The sequence below is a fragment of the Halyomorpha halys genome, unplaced genomic scaffold (assembly GCF_000696795.3).
Source record: "Halyomorpha halys isolate HHAL.00 unplaced genomic scaffold, Hhal_1.1 Scaffold1577.1, whole genome shotgun sequence".
Classification (NCBI taxonomy): Eukaryota; Metazoa; Arthropoda; class Insecta; order Hemiptera; family Pentatomidae; genus Halyomorpha; species Halyomorpha halys.
In genome coordinates this window covers 108,768-121,810 of record NW_027104891.1, presented here as the reverse complement: position 1 = coordinate 121,810, position 13,043 = coordinate 108,768, and the positions used below count along the sequence as shown (strand labels likewise).

The 13,043-nt window shown below is 37.8% G+C and overlaps 1 protein-coding gene across 5 annotated transcripts in view; it reads right to left on the bottom strand.

Moving 5' to 3' along the window:
• The window catches only part of L (zinc finger protein Lobe), a gene marked incomplete at its 3' end in the record, with an annotated part of 69,148 nt that overhangs the window by 4,440 nt on the left and 51,665 nt on the right, over nucleotides 1–13,043 (bottom strand). For 3 of the 5 annotated variants that reach the window (XM_014435383.3, XM_067045912.1, XM_067045920.1), the window contains 4 exon segments: nucleotides 1,611–1,787; nucleotides 1,967–2,236; nucleotides 6,075–6,224; nucleotides 6,297–6,668. In XM_014435383.3, coding sequence (XP_014290869.3) covers nucleotides 1,611–1,787; nucleotides 1,967–2,236; nucleotides 6,075–6,224; nucleotides 6,297–6,668 — 969 coding nt within the window. 5 annotated transcript variants of the gene reach the window in all.

Sequence of the window (13,043 nt, the reverse complement as noted above, 5' to 3'; positions counted from 1 at the left end):
GCCTACACGGGCACGGTTTTTTTTTATTTCAAAGTTTATTTTATGTTTACGCCTACACGGGCACGGTTTTTTTTTATTTCAAAGTTTATTTTATGTTTACTTTTTATTTTGCTTGTTTTTTTGCTATATATATATATATTTAATATTACATTTAACAAATGCTATATCCCATTCCCTATCCACGATCCTTTATCCCGAAATTCCACTTCTCAACTGTTCAGTTATGACTAATATCCTAAATTCCTGTCACATCAATGCACAATCCCTTATCGCACACTACGATGAATTTCAGAAATATTTTTTCGACAATTTTTATCACATTATAGCAGTATCTTCACTAGCAGATTTCACTACCAAATTACTCGTTCCTACGCCATGACAGACCTGATCGCACGGGAGGTGGAGTCGGTTTATATATCCATGAAAGTCTCAAGGCCAAAATCCTCCTACAGTCTCCTTCTCATGACTTTGCTGACATGGAATATTTGTTCATTGAAATTTTCCCATAAACTACATCTGTGACTCCCCTATCAAAATCCTGTCTTCTTCTCAACATCCTGTTCCATTTCTCTCATCACATGATCTGATCCAAATTATATACGACCTACCCGTGAAATCCTTCACCCCTAAATAGTATCATACCGCAATCTAGACCTTATCACTAATGAATCCCTTCAGCCTGACCTTAATTCCTTCCAATGGGACATCATATATTTCTATAACTCCATTGACCCTATGGTAACCACCCTGACCTCAAACTTAAAATCCATATGAGATATCCATGTTCCTCTGAAAACCAGAACCATACGCCGTCCCACGGCTTCTTGGCTGACCCCCGAAATAAAGGAAAAGGTGAAAAGAAGAGATGCAACGAGGCGCAAATACCGTCGAACCCGCTTACCTGCCGATTACATGTCTTCAAGATCCTCCGGAATGAAACCCAATTCGCAGTCCGACTTGTTAAAGCCTCCTACTTTCATAATACCCTTTCCAATGCTCCTGATTCCAAATTCAAATGGAAAATACTTCGTAACCTATCCCTACCAGAATCCGTAATATGTAAACTATTATATCATTCTTAATTATTTTTACATCGTTTTCTTTTCTCTTTTCTATTTATTATTTTTTTTTTTATTGTTCAACTGATAAAAGTGAGAAAGTAACCTATAATTTTTTTTTTTATTATGACTGTTTATATTTCTTTGTATTTCTTGTTTAAGTATTTCCGAGGCTCCTCAGCCCTTATCTATTGATTTATTTGTATTATTCTAAAGGGACTCGATCCAGAATAAATAAAGTATTATTATTATTATTATTAAAGAAGAAAATAATGTAGGAATCATAATGAGTGAACAGTTTGTCTTAAAAGTTGCTCAAACAGATTTTAATTGAAGGTGTATGTATATAATGTCTTCACTAAACATAAAGATCATGCTTATTCCATTTTAAGTACTCAAATTTTGATTGTTTCTTAATGATGAACATGCTTTCAGTCAATAAGCCCATTATGATTACAAATATTTCTTCAAATTATTATGTTCATTGTAATTACAACCTACTGAGTATTGGTTAATTAGGACTACAATTTTAAAGATGATTCACAATAGTACCTTACAGTGCGATAATTTATGCTCAGCCAAAGCTGCTGCAGAATGACATATTTCATCACAAATGTTGCACTTGTGCTTTCCAAAACTTAAAGAACTTTGACAATGTGATTTCATATGATTCTCAAGTTCAGATCTAGATTTACAATTTTCATTACAGTAAGCGCATTGAAGGCTGACCTATAACAAAAATCAGATTTAACTTAAATCTATTTAAGTATTCAAACCTTATAAAATTTAACTTTCAATTAAGTTTGTAGACTTTTCACAATAAAATAGTTACCAGGTAATATATTTATCAGCTATTTAGCTAATTTAGAAGAATCTTAATAAATTAATAAAAGCAAAAAAAAACCCACTTTTGACTGAATGTCCTTGGTTTGATGTACTAGTTTTTGATGAGCTGTTAGATCAGCTTCACTCTTGAAGTCACCAAACTTGCAAAACCCACAGACTTCCGTTGAGTTATTGTTATTGTTTTGCATAATATCATTCTTATTGCTAGCATCCCCAATGTTCATATCATTGTTCAGTGAATTTTTTGCTAAATTTAAGGAATGATTATTCAATGACGTTTGATAGGGCACTGAACTTTTTCTCTCTAAATCTGATCCTCGCTTAGTATAAACCTATAATAATAATATTATATAGAACTGTTAGTAGGAAATCTTCTTAATATCAATAATTACATTTTTTTCTGTTCCTTAATTGTATATATTTCCTTAATTGTAAATAAAATATATATTCACACACACACACACACCCGTGTGGAGTAGCTAGTCTCCTATCGGACGCCTCCCCAGGTGGTAGATAGGGGGATTCTCACCAGATATGGCGGGAACCGGAGATATAAAATACCCGAGGTGGACCAAAGCTAGAACCAAATCCAGGTGCGACGGTTCCTAGAATAGGTGGCGTACTGGTCAGCGTCTGTTCCTTTTTTGGAAAAAGGAAAAATTTTGTTATGGAAAATAACGTCAAGGGCACGGAACTCCAGTACCGGCGTCGGTAGGGAATGCAAAAGCGGGTTCCTCGACGTCGTTATCATACGACCGCAGTGCTGCAATGGTGGGAGACTTGGCCATTGTAGCTTCTAATGTCACAAGACTAACCACAAACGAAGTGATGTAAAATCTTGGGAGCAAAATGAAGCAGCTCCAAGCATCTCCTTCATTCGCTCCAAGAATAATGTCCATGGTTTCGCGTACGAAATCCAACTATACTTTGAAAAGTTGGAAACAACTGCCCTCTCTGTCGATACTGCAGATGGTCACACCCAAACGAAAGAGGTCAGTCCACCGAGGAAGAATGCTGTAAAGTCAGAGGGGACACTAACCAGACCTTTTTTGGTGGGCGATAAAAAGAAGAAAACTGCACAACCCAATGCACAAATTGTGCAGCATAATGTAGATCGTCCAAAGAGACCTAATGCAGCTCAACGTGGAGAACCACAGCAGGAGCTACGGCAAAGATGGCAGGAAGTACGAAAAAGATCCAGCAAGAAACCTCGCCCCAACCTGCCGTGATTGTAAAATTTTCAGATAGCCAGTCCTACGCATATGTCCTGCAACAATGTACAAAGCAAGATAAGCAGTTATGCCTGTGAAATTCAGCTATACTTCGAAAAGTTGGAAACAGCTGCACTCTCTATCGAAACTGCAGATGGCCACACTCAAACTAAGGAGATAAATCCACCGAGAAAAAACGCAGTTAAAACCGAGGGGACAGTTACCACCTTCTTTGGAGGGTGAAAAAAAGAGAAAAATTAAGAAAACCGCCCAACCCAATGTATAAGTTGTGCACCAAAACATAGAACACCCTCAGGGATCGGCAGCTCAATGTGGAGAACCACAGCAGGAGCAATGGAAGGAAGTTCCAGCAAGAAACCTCGCTCCAAGCCTCCGAGGCCCGATGTCGTGATTGTAAAAATATCAGGAAGGCAATGGTGGAGATGGCCTCTATAATCACCAAGGTCCGGAAAATTAATAAAGGTGACCTGGTACTCTAATTGGACCGGAAGAAAGAGCAATCTCTTGCTGCACTAAAAAGCTCAATGGAGGGAGTGCTTGGTGAAGAGGCGGAAGTCCGAACTTGGACAGACGCTTTTCAAGTTGCGAGATTTAGATGCTCCCACCACAAAAGAGGAGGTTGCGGAGGCCTTAAAACCTCTCCTGGGTGAAGATTCCGTGCCCACCACAGCAGTGAAACCTATCCGTCAAGCATATGGAGGTACACAAACAGCGGTTATTTCACTTCCGATTCTCCAAGCTAGGAAGGTTATGGCTCGAGAAAAGGTTCGAGTAGGCCTTGTTGTTAGCCGTATACGCGAAAGACTTGGAGTTGCAAAGTGTTTCCGTTGCTGGGAATTGTGTTGGAAAGGATAGGACCTTCCTATGTCGAAACTGTGGTAAAGCTGGTCACAAAGCTACTCACTGTGACCAGAAGCCGCAATGCGCATTATGTGCGGGAAATGGAGAGGCTGACCACCCCAGCGGAAGTAGTAAGTGTCCAGCTTTCCGTTCAGCATTAAAAACAATGATGCAAATCCAACAACATCGCAGATAAGAATAATCCAGCTGAATTTCAACCGTTGTGAAGCTGCACCGGATCTCCTTTACAAAACTGTGTGGGAACAGCACATCGACGTCGCTATTCTCTGCGAAGAATACAAAAATTGGGATAGCTGCTCATGGGTATCCGATTTAAGTGGTAGAGCAGGTATTTGTGCTTGTGATTTCCTAGCTATCCAGGTAGTGAATACTGCATCTTTAGCTGCTACGCCTATCTCAGCATCACCATAGAAGACTTTGCAAATTTGTTGGGTCGCATTGTGTTAGAGGCTAGTTGCCATAAGCCAGCTATCATAGCGGGTGATTTCAACGCATGGGCAACTGAATGGGGAAGTAGGTTAACAAAGAAGATTTCCACCAACCCTCGTTAAACACACACACACACACACACACACACACACACACACACTGTATTTTTCAATTCAAGCCTAGATGATTAGGTGAAAACTGATCACACTTAATAACTATTCTCGCTCTTCTGAGATGTATGAGTATAAAAGCACACCATTAAAACATATTGTTATGCTCATGGTATGCTTCATTTGATAAACCATAATTAGCCCTAATAATAATAATACCTCATCATATTAAAACAAGTGAGGCTTGACTTAAGGGTGTCACAAATTATTGACTGACTTTAACTTAGACCTAATTAAACTCAACAAAATAGTTCTTATTTAGGTGATGGATAGAAACGAAAATTAGTTAACTTGTTTCTTTTTTAGTTGTCTTAACATTTATCTTTCTTGCTTTTCTTTTCATTAATTTTAATAGTTGTAGATCTATAATTTGCTACAAATCTTATCTTACTTTTTAAACTGTTATATATTTTATTTCAATGTTTTTATTTTTGTCGACTAAAACACGCTGACCTTCACACTGAGTGCTAAATGATATGAAACCTTTTTCCTACTTGTAATTACCAAGCTAAAAATTGTAATTAAGATTTACAATACAAATGTAAAATGAACATGCCCAAACGTATGATGTATTTAGTTTACCAGATATATTATATGGGAGTACAATAGATAAGAAAAACCCAAAGACCTAATGTGTTTTTTAATTTGTGTGGGATTTCTTATTGATTAGACGAGTTTTCACAAAAAGGTACTTATATGTTGAGGGAAAGAAGGGTTACCCATCCCTTAATAGTAATAATAGGACTACAATGTAAGGAATAGAGTTTTTTAAAATAAACAACATTAAACTATTAGTGTTAACAGTCTGAAAAGAAAATTGGTTCAGAATCCATAAAAAAAATTGGGAGATAGCCAAAATAGATCTGCTGCAGACAAATGATTATACTAATTGATGGAACCCTTATAACGGTACTTTTTAACTTTGCTGCCTCTAAGAAATTAGAATACTACTCGCGATGAGAATATCATGATTAATAATGAGAATTATTATGTACAATATAAGTAAAGATATTGAAGGTCGAGGGACATCTTAGAAGAGCCAAAATAATCATTTCTGACTTAAGTAACATCAGTTATCATCTAAGCTTGTGAAAGTTAGTTTTTGCCTAAAATATGGTGATAAATAAATATTGAATATTGTGAAAAATTCGACCTCTTAAATGATAACTGAGATTAACAAGTAAGAACAGATTCTAAGCTTTGTGAGTTTTCTGCACGGTCAAATTTATTTTTGTACAAATAGATCAGTTCCATTAATTTTTCCATAATTAGCCAAAGTAAGTACAACAATCTAACACGAAGAAGAGTTTATCTTATTCTGCAGTATTTTATAATGACAAAAACTAACAAACTTCTGAACATATACAATTTATTTCTATTTTCTCTGTAGTCATTAACAACTTTAAGATATGGAAGGAATGGTCTATATCATTTTAGGAAAAAAATTAAAATAATTTGGAATCATAAAAGGAGCTTACATTTGGAATTCTTAGTGAGGAATCAAAACCACAATGAACAGTTCTCACGTGGAGGTCAAATTCAACTTCAGAATGTATTGGCGGAAATGTAGGGCATATACAGCAACTAAATTTTTTCATTTCACTGAAATGTTTCACTAAAAAATGCCTCTGAAACAAAAATATTGTATAATCTCTAGATTATTAATTTATATTAATTTTACCTATATTGTGAATATTTACCTGAATTTCATATTTTGTATCAAAAACTTCTTTGCAAGCATAGCAGAGGTATAAGTGATGGGAATGTACTTCTATTAAATGCCTCTCTAGTTCATTAGAATTGTAATATGATTTCTGACATATTTGACATATGTATTCGGTAACAGTGGTTAGAATATGAGAGGTAATGTGTTTTATTAATTCTTGCACTGAAGATGTTGAAAGTCTACAATAAGGACAAAAACCGAACCATTTCTGCTTCATCCCATGAACAGTGGACATTCCACTCCCTTCTAGATGGGATTTCAAATGATTTCTAAATGATTCAAAATCTGGTAAGGCTGCATTACATTGGTTACACAACAGTGTACCTGGATCATATTGGACATCTTGCTGGAAATTTAAAGGATTATAAAATTTATATATCTTGCTCATAAAAAACTTACAATCTTGTATATCTGAATTCTTAAAAATATGTATCATTACTTACTGTAAGAAGTTATTTTATTTAACCAAATAATAATAGTTCTATGTTTATCTATGTAGGGGAAATTCCCTTACCTTAGTCACTTTTTGTTAAAGTTCCATAAAAACTGATAAATTAGTTTTTGTCAATCTCCTTACTATTCTTAAAGCTTTTCAATAAAGCAATTAAAAAAAAAACAAAAAAAAAAACTGTATATAATTATTAGATTAATTTATACTTTTTAGAAATTAATTATTTAAACCTTTTATTTCGTATCCGTTCTTTTATTATGATGATTCATTTATTATGATGCCGCGTCTGTCACCAGCAACAAAAACCGGCTTTCTGTTCCTTGTTTCAACGATACATTTTTCCCTCCATCATCGGACTAATGGTTTCATAGTGCGTTTTTTTTTTTCATCACCTTGCACAAAATAAGATATGGTTTTATTGGCCCATTGTTATCTAACACTGCTACTGGTAAATTAACTATATACAATCAGCTGTTTAGTCGACTATTAAATATAAATAATTGTTTATGATTTTCAGTTTTATTTTTCTCTATATTTGGCTCTCATGCAGTGTATGATTATTATTGTAGTTTGTTAATAAAGTCCTTAAAAGCCCCTTCATAAAATTCCAAAAAGGAATTTCGAGGACACCATGGCACAGTATAAATCTTCGTTGAAGTGGATTTTTGCTGTTTATATCGTCATAGCTGGCAATAACTGCTTATCTTCCTTAGAGCGGGTCTTTCCCTGCCTCATCAAACCTTACAAAATAAAAGCAACTGAACATAAATTTTCGAATATTGAAATTAAATTTTGAAGAAATTACATATTAGATATTACATCAACTGAGTTTTCAATCAACCGGACTGGCCCTTTAGAAAGAAAAAAAAAATGTAAAAATAGCTGTTGTACTTTTGTTTTATTTAATGTGAAATTAATATTCAATTAATACATGAAAGTGTTATTCTATTTAAAGATTAATAGAATAACACTTTCATGTATTAATTGAAATTAATATTCAATTAATTTTAATAACTTTATTATATTTTTTTTAGTTCGTAATTCATTAATGTGATGTTCTGTAAACACGAAATATTTGCGAATAAATTAGTTATTAATTTGCTGTGGAAGTTTTAGATCTAAATATAAAAAATATTTTCAACATTACGATTTATAAAACCTAAGAGGGGAATTTAGCTAACCAATTCCATTCAAATCATATTACTAATGAATATATGATCTTGCAGTTATTTTATTCCTCTTGGTAAAAAAATTTATATCCATACAATGTTTAAATTTTAGAGGGATTGTATCATCACAATTTCTGTTAACATCAAATACAAACGCTGATCGAGTTAGATGCATAACAGAAAGAAAAATAACAATAAACCTCACCTGTATTGACATGTTGGTTCATCTGTTATTTTCGTTCGCTTGTAATATGTTTATAGCAAGTATTGTGATAAAAGATTTTTATATCGGTCTTAAAAACTGTTGCATCTTAGGAATTCTACGGGTCAATCCAAGATGTCAGCTCTGAACTGAATAATATACTTAATTTTGGATTTTTACAAATAGTAAACATTATCCTTCCTAAGGAAAGCTAGCAACCAACTAAACTTGAAGAGGAGAGTTGTGTTAAAAGAAAAAATGAAAAATAAAAAAATCACTCACTAAGTTATATTACCGCACAAAACTCCATTGACTACTCGACACCGCACCCGCTTCTGCTAACCCTTCGGCAGCCATCTCCTCTAATGTATCGGATTCTAATCGCTCTCAAAACGCTATCGTATCGATCCGACCCAAATCAATGTTTTGCTCGGCACCGCATTGGCAAAACTTCGGGGTCGTTGGCACGATTTGCGAATGCTCATCGATAGTGGTTCCCAGCGGTCTTTTATAACGGCGGAATGCGCTCACAAGTTAAACTTGCCACTTGCACGCAACAGAAATCAATTGGTGGGTTATAATAACCAGATCATCCCTAACGTCACATTCGAAGCACCTTGCGTTATAGCACCCCGACAAGTTTCTGGGCCCGAACTTAACATCACGCCTGTCGTTATCGAGCGGCTCTGCGAGGATATGCCCACGAGTCCTATTCCAAAGGTAATAATGGGGAAATTTAGCGCCCTGGACCTGGCCGACCCACATTTTCACCAGTCGCGACCTATTGATTCCCTTTTAGGTGCCGACGTGTTCGCCGATATCCTGCGCGTGGGCAATTTAAAATCGGAACAGGGGTCACCTAGAGCGCTCGAAACCATTTTCAAATGGATCATAATGGGGCTGATTAACGGTAATTCATCCGATGAAGATCAAAATCGCAGCACGGTCCTTCATTGTACAACTTCGTATGTATATCGTCGATGTGACGATTTTTCGCATGAGATAAACGAATTTCGGGAAACGGAGCAAGTCACAAGCGTTAAAAAATCGTACCCTCTCGATATTCGACGGGAAAAACATTTCGTAAATTCCCACTCACGTGATGAAGTCAGTCCCTTCAACGTAAAATTTTCGTTTAACTGCAGTCCTCCGATAATGAACGATTCCAAGTACGGAGCCCTCAACCGCTTTGAAAATTTGAAAAGAACCGCATCCTACCAGAGGGATATTTCAAGGTCAATCGGGAATATCGGGATAAACGGTACATTTCGCACACCATCTCCGCTGGAAAATGGTATCTCTTTCATCAAACCATTCTAAAAGACAGCTCCACCAACCATTTTCGTTCAAAATTGTTTGCAATGAGTATTGGGTTCTTCCTAACACCATCCGCTCACGGATCCAATGTTGCAACGTGATAAATGGATGTCATTATCACTTTTTTTTTTTTTTTACATTTTCAATCGTTTTCGGACTACCGATACTCTGATGGAGTATAAGTCCTATAAGTTCTAACCTATCGTCATGAAGAGGGTGAAATCATTGGGGTCGCATTTATTTTCAATTTTACTTTATTTCTATTTCTTTTAACAACAAGTTGATTTTTTTATTTACTTCTAATTGGTGTTTTTATTTTTTTGTTACTCATAAGTTAATTTCCTTTTTTTTAATAACAATTCAGTTTTATTTTTTGTAATTAAAATTAAATTAGAATAAATCACGAACAGTTAAGGAAGTTTGTTGTGTTGCGGATATAATATAAATACATCGCTGCGGCTCGGCACATACAACAACATTGCGAGCTGCAATGGAATTAGTGCCTGTATACGGACTGATAAGGGAGTCTACAGTCCGCAGCCTAGAGTCTAGAGTCGGGAGTCAGGAGGTCAGGACTTTTTAACTCACCAGACGACTTGATTTTCGGGGTTCACCTTACTCGTGACCCTCACCCAACACTTGACGTATCGACTCGACAACCGCAACTTACTGCAGACGTTAATCTCGGATGAGAGTAGAAGTGAAAAATATCGATATGCGCATATCGACCCCCCGGCCATCTACTGTGAGTGATTTTTTTTCTCCCGTTCTTTCACCGAACTTCATAGTTTTTTTGTTTGTTTCTAATTTACTTTGGGAAAGACTATCTCCATTGAAGATGTTCTTCCTCATCCATCGAAAGCCCAAGGGAGCATCACGGAGGCGTGCGGCGGACAACAAGACAAAAGCCCACGCCCTCAGAATAAGGTTTGTTCTGTCTGTGGACTCTCTTTTAAGGGTGAAAGAGGCCTCGGAATCCATATCGCAAAGAAGCATCCCAGGGAGGCTAATAACAACACACTGAGCGGAATAATTAGTAATGTAATAGGTCCAAAAAATGGAGAGGAAGAAAAATCTAAGATAAAGGAAGACATTGCAAAATGGTCTGCTACTTTCAAAAGCCTACACGAGCAAAATACCATGAATACTGCGGATTTTGATGAGGCCGTAGGCAAGTTCCTAATATTCCTAAGGACGATCAATGCGGAACTGCCAGGCCCCCAGCACCCAGTCATCAAATTCTACAAAATGAGGAAGAAAAATAAATCTAATATGGCGGACAAAGGTGCCGGAAAAGTATCAAATCCGCAGAGGGCCAATAAAGCAGACCGGAGTTGTCGGCAAGAACAGTATCAATCAATACGAGGTTGCACAATACAATTATTATAATAAAAGAAAAAAAGTAGTGCCAAATATCATGATGGCCGACGTTCCTAAGCAATTTCCCCTAAAGGTGGCTGAAATTGAAAGGTATTATAAGACCCTTTTTGAAAGCGAAAATCTCCGTAAACGTGTGGAGTATGAAGAACAGGCCACGATGCCGAATTTGATCTCAGTAGAAACTGAATCAATACGGAGGGCCATAAAATCTACCTCTTTAGATACATCGCCGGGGCCGGATGGTGTTTTAATCCGCACGATAAAGTTCTTTAATATGGCCCATATAATTAAGAGAATTACGGAGATAATGCTGAAGGTGGCCTATGAACTAGAACCACTCAGGCGGGGGCGCACGATTTTGATTTATAAAGGCAAAGGAGATGCAAATAATATATCATCCTGGAGACCGATTACGATATATTCGATCGTGCGCCGAATTATTGAGAAGGTGCTTGATTGTGAACTGAGGAAACAGGTCACCTTCCACAGAAATCAAAGGGGTTTTATAAAGGGCCTTCCTGGAGCGCACGTCAACGCGAGAATTATCGATGCGATTTTGAAAGATGCAAGAAGTAAGAAAAGTAATGGCGCGGTGGTATTTCTCGACGTTGTTGGTGCCTTTGAAAATGTTGGCCATGATCATATTGTGAGCTCACTGAAGGCGAGGGGTGTGTCGCTGGATCTTAGAGATGTGATTTCGGCTCTTCTTACTACGAACAACATCAAAATAAACGTAGGTGCCCACTCAACAAGCCAAATCAGAGTAAAGCGTGGAGTTCCTCAAGGCGGCCCCTTGTCGTCTTCGCTATTCAACCTGGCCATAGACCATCTATACCGCGACCTGTGTGAGCAAAGCTTCGTAACTAAATATGGATATAAGCTCAATAGCGACCAAGGTTGTGTGGTCCTCACAGGGTTCGCGGATGACCAGGCGGTTTCAGCGTGCGACAGGGTTGCTGCGGAAAGAGTAATTGATAGCTTACAGAGGACGTTCAAAGAAATCGGTTTGGCATTGAATCCTCAAAAGAGTGTGGGCATCGTTATAAATAAGGGAGAGCTGGAGTCGACGAAGCTCTCCCTCAAGAACGGAGATAGCATCCTAACAATGAAAGAAGGAGATACCATAAAATATTTAGGATGCACATTCTCGGGAGAGCTACAGTTCAACGAGGATTCGGTGTCAAAGTTGAATATGAATTTGGATAGGCTTGTCACCTTGTGCTTGTTTAAGCCCGAGCAGAAGGTCAACATTGTCAACCAGTACGTGTTCCCGGGTCTCACATACCCTCTCCAGACTGCTCCCCTCACAAAGCTACGTCCTGAAATCCTGGATGGCATCGACACAATGATTTGCAGAAGTGTTAAAGCCATTATAGGGCTCCCTGCGAACACCTCCACGGCGATGTTGTATGCTCCGAGGAGGTACCGAGGTCTAGGCTTGATCCGCTGCCAATGGGAGGCTCCCATTCAACACTGGTCCATTGCTCAGCGGCTGTCAAATGTACCCGATGCTCTGTTCCAGTCCACTTTCGATTGTTCAGCTGAGATCGCTGAATGTGCCGAAAGATTGGGAGTTGATCAGGGGCATCGGAATGTAAAAGCTCTACGACAGTCGCTACGTGAAAATGCGTTCGAGGAATGGGCTAAGTGCAGGTGGCAGGGCATTGGAGTACGCCATTTCAAAGAGACCCCGTGAGCAAATAAGTTTATATACGATAAACAAATACTTACAGGCTCTGAATGGTCCAATCCCCTGAAATTGAATATAAATTATGCACCCCTACGTGGAGTCCCAGGTGTCAGCGGACAGGATAGAGAAGCTGGGTCCCTCTGTCGCAAATGCAACAGAGAGCCGGAAACACCAGCACATGTGCTGGAGAAATGCGCCAACAACTCCCTCCTCATAACATGCCGACATCATAGAGGGAAATACGAATTAATGAAGCTCCTAAAAGAAAGAGATTTTGCCTGATTTGACGAGGTCTACTGCATAGATACGGATGGATCCACAAAATATGCGGATATTGTTGCTTTTCCTAAGAAGGGGAAGTCGGCAATCATTCTGGATCCCACCGTGAGATATGAAAATAACGACCTTGACCAGGCAAATAAGGTAGCTAGGGAAAAGAAGGAAATCTATGATAAATGTAACCCTTTCCTCAAGTTCCGTGAGGGCTTCGGAGAACGAGACTTCAACGTGAG